At 36.6% G+C, this 4,146-nt stretch overlaps 1 protein-coding gene across 1 annotated transcript in view; it reads left to right on the top strand.

Moving 5' to 3' along the window:
* PLAA (phospholipase A2 activating protein) overlaps positions 1–2,351 on the top strand; it is a 109,408-nt gene extending 107,057 nt beyond the window's left edge. Inside the window, exons 13-14 of the mRNA XM_010726156.3 lie at positions 86–250; positions 1,626–2,351. Coding sequence (XP_010724458.2) covers positions 86–250; positions 1,626–2,191 — 731 coding nt within the window. The 3' untranslated portion in view covers positions 2,192–2,351. The remainder of the gene's footprint in view (positions 1–85; positions 251–1,625) is intronic.
* Positions 2,352–4,146: the final 1,795 nt, after the last annotated feature.

The raw sequence follows: 4,146 nt of genomic DNA, 5'->3' as shown, positions 1-4,146 counted from the left end.
CTTCTTCAGTAAAATAGTGCAAATCCAGTTTTTTGTAAAGAGTTTTGTTAAGTTGAAAATTATACTTCTTCAATTGATCTTACAGGTAAACTAAAGGAACTTAATAGCAATGCTGCTGAAGAACAAAAACTTACAGAAGATGATTTGATTATCCTAGAAAAGTTACTGTCTGCAACATGCAATACCTCTGCAGAAATGCCTACAGCACAACAAATCCAAACTTTATGGAAAGCGATTAACTGGCCGGAAGGTAGACATTTTTTTATATTGTTGTCTCATCAGTACTTCGCTATGCACCAGAACTCTTGTTAATGCTGGAAGTTACAAAGTCTGTCCCAAAGAGTTAATAACCCAGACAGAACCCAGTGGAGAACATAACAGGGGTAGTAGCAGCATGAGCAGCAGAACTGTTAATTAGTTGTCAGATGGTTGCTGGCACAACAACAAAGATAAAAGAGAAATTTAATACAAACATCAGTCACGGTTGTTTTCTTAGCAGCAGCTTCTTCAAGAAGCTCTGAGGCCTGTTAGGAAATAAAGCAAAGTTAGAGTTCTATCAAATGAGAGGTAAAATTATGGAAATGAGTTATTTAAATACATGTGAATATATATATCACGAAACGTCTCCTATGTAATATGATGGGAGTTACTGAAGTTAGCTTATACAGTCTGCATTAGTTAAATAACATTCTGAATGAATGAATGCAAGTCGAGTGATACAGTGTCATTAGATTGTCCGTACTGGTGGACTGGCTGGAAAGACTATCATGTTTATGAACATATATCCTGGAAGAGTTGGATGCATTGCATATACAAATACCTAAACATGCAATGTTTAAGATGAACTGCTTTTTTAAAGTGAATCTTAAAAGCTTATTAACAGGAGAAATACTTTTTTTTTTATTATTGAAAATTGCTTACAGTATAGAAGTAGAAGTTGGTATGGCTAATATCTTTGTACAATACAAGAAGTCTGATATCAAGTTCAAGTGTTAATTTTACAGATACTGCATGTCTGTGGGGAAAAAACTGCTCAGTGAGTTGCTAAGCAGGTTCAGTTTCCTTGATATGGGTGTAAGCTTAGGATACTGGTAACAGACCTTAGGAGCCAAATATATTTGAAATTTAGGGAAGTTGAGAGGAAAGTACTGAACAAACTGTAAATACAGGTTCCTTATAGTGATACCCAGCTAATCAGTTGAATGTATTTTATTTTTCTTCTAAACTATGTCTGAGAGATGAAGTTGGCCTAAAAACAACCTTGCTTTTCTTGCTATCAGTTCTGTATCTATACTAAACTCTGAGATACAGCATGAAGACAAATGGTGATGGTATCTGCATATTCAGTCACTGGGAAGCTTTGAGAAACTCTGTGGAGCCTATATTCTAACTTAAGCAGCATAAAAAAATATATATTTTTATATTTTATATAATATATTTAATATTTTATATATTTATATATTTTATATATATGTGTTTGTCATCAATGGCTTTGTTTCTATATTAAATTGTTAGTGTGTTCCCAAAGTTAGGGATTTAAAAGCGTCTGCTACTGAAGCAAACTCACTAGCATGTTCAAACCTAATGCAAATTTAATACTAAAATATATTTTTCTTGTTTCTTAGATATTGTCTTCCCAGCCCTTGACATTCTTAGATTGTCTGTAAGGCATCCCATTGTGAATGAGAACTTCTGTGGTGAAGAGGCTCACATGGAATTTATCCATCTCCTCCTCAAATTTCTGAACCCTCAAGGAAAGCCAGCAAACCAGCTGTTGGCACTTAGAGCTCTTTGCAATTGCTTTGTCAGCCAAGCAGGCCAGAAGCTCCTGATGGAACAGAGGGATGAAATAATGACACAAGCAATAGAAGTGAAATCAGGCAATAATAAGAATGTCCACATTGCACTTGCAACACTGACATTGAACTATGCTGTATGTTTACATAAAGTGAACAACATTGAGGGCAAAGCTCAATGTTTATCAGTTATCAGCACAGTTATGGAAGTTGTTAAAGATCTTGAAGCTGTTTTTAGACTCCTTGTGGCTCTGGGAACACTAATCAGTGATGATAAAAATGCTGTGCAATTAGCTAAGTCTCTTGGAGTTGACTCTCAAATAAAGAAGTATGTCTCTGTGTCAGAACCAGCTAAAGTAAAGGAATGCTGTAGGTTTGTTCTTAATCTGTTGTAATTGTTTTACTTAGCACTTCAGCAACACACCATATACAGAAGAACATATGCTTTTATTCATATTTTGTGACAGAATATAATGGAGAAAATACTGTGGATGACTTAAACTTGACTTGTTGTGAATTTCAGAGCAAATAAAACTTCTCACTCTCTTCACTTGACTACTTTTCTAAAGTCTACTAAGCAGAATTGTTTCAGAAAGCCCTTCTGTAGTAGCTTAGATCAAAGTAGGTCACCAAGTCAAAAAGTCTCATTCCCTAAACATTATCTAGATAGAAATGTAAGAGATGGCTGTGATCCAGAGATGCCACCTTCCTTGCCCACCCAACCATGTTTCCACATTTCAGTGCAATGACTGGTTTTTGACCATGCTATTTGCCAGCAGAGAAAGGGTCCTGATGATACAGGGTCTGTTGAATAGTGCTTTTTACCAACTTACAAATTAACATTGGCTATACTAACTGGTCAAATATGATAGTAAGGAAGTGACATTTATATGATTTCCAGCATCTTTTTTCCATTTCTTTTAAAACTTTGGTATCTTCTATCTTTTCCTATTGTTTGTTTGTTTGTTTAATCTTGAATTAAGTGACTTTTTGAGGAGTGGAATCTTGAACTGCTATATAGACAGTGTTTCAGTAGTAAATATTTTTCAGTTTGCAAAATTGCTTAAACAAACTTCTTAGGTTACTTTAACTTTTCTTGTACTGATTTATATAAAAACTCTTTCTTTGAAATATGTTAGAATGCATTAGATGATAAAAAAGAAAATGAGACTGTTTGAAGAGAATGGGGGAGAAACTTAAATGCAAATAATGTGACAGGCAATAGCAGAAACTAGTTAAGTCAAACTTTATGAAGTGGTTTCATAAAAATCATTGTGGTGTCTTTGAAAAGGGGAATTTATAAGTTCCTCCTTATGTTTGTGTGGAACATCCTGCTTTCCAATGTTTTCTTGTTGCCCCTTAATCTATCGCTCACCTATGAAAAGAGCCTGGCCTCAAAACTCTTACACATCTGCCCTTTAGATATTTGTAAGCATTGGTAAGATCTTTCCTCAGTCTTATCTCCTCAAGGGTGAAGAGAGCCAGGTCTCTGCCTTTCCTCATACAGGAGATTTGTCAGGCCCCAATCATCTTCATAGATCCTAGTGATAGTTCTGTTACCCTGTGCCTGCTGGGGAATGAAAAACTGCAGAACTCCCACAGATGTGCCATTGTTGTTTAGAGCTAGGATGGCCAAAGTTCAGCACATTACTTATTTAAAATAAGTAATTATATTACCAGAATGGAAATTGTTAAAAAAAGGTCAAGCTTTTCCAGCACAGGAGTTCTTCATCACAATACATGTCTGCATCATCTATGCCAGATTTTGTGGCCAGGAGCTCTCGCTTTTTCTGCTTCATCTCAGCTCAACTTCGTTGGGTTTCCAGGAAGCTTGTTTGTCAGATCAGTATACCTACTCAGCTCTGTAGCTGCACGCATCCCGCTGCAATTCTGATGAATTTTCAGATACATATAATCACAAACAGCTTTGATCAGGGCCTTCATCACTGTCTCTCACACCTGATCGATTGTGGGTGCAAGTACAAGACAGGCCATGACATTTTATGGGATTTAAACAGTTTACTAATAGATCAAACCACCCCTGGGAATCCATCCTAGAATGCTACCTTCAGGAAATATTTCAGTGAGTTCAGGTGCCTGTATGCAATTGTTCTTGACCCTCCAGCTTCCACAGGTTGTACTCTGCAACTGTTTGTACAAGCGCTATTCTAAGAAATCTATACTCATGTTTTGATTTTGTTATCGCGGTCTTGCTCTGTTACGGGAAAACTGCCCTGATATCCATAAACACGCTCTGGAAATAATAAGAAATGGTGTATTAAGAGATCCAGCCCGGCACATCGACACCAAAAACCTCGCAGAGGAACGGAAGGAGAATGCGCTCAGCCAC

The sequence above is a fragment of the Meleagris gallopavo genome, chromosome Z, assembly GCF_000146605.3.
Source record: "Meleagris gallopavo isolate NT-WF06-2002-E0010 breed Aviagen turkey brand Nicholas breeding stock chromosome Z, Turkey_5.1, whole genome shotgun sequence".
Classification (NCBI taxonomy): domain Eukaryota; kingdom Metazoa; phylum Chordata; class Aves; order Galliformes; family Phasianidae; genus Meleagris; species Meleagris gallopavo.
This window is presented reverse-complemented; position numbering and strand designations above follow the sequence as displayed.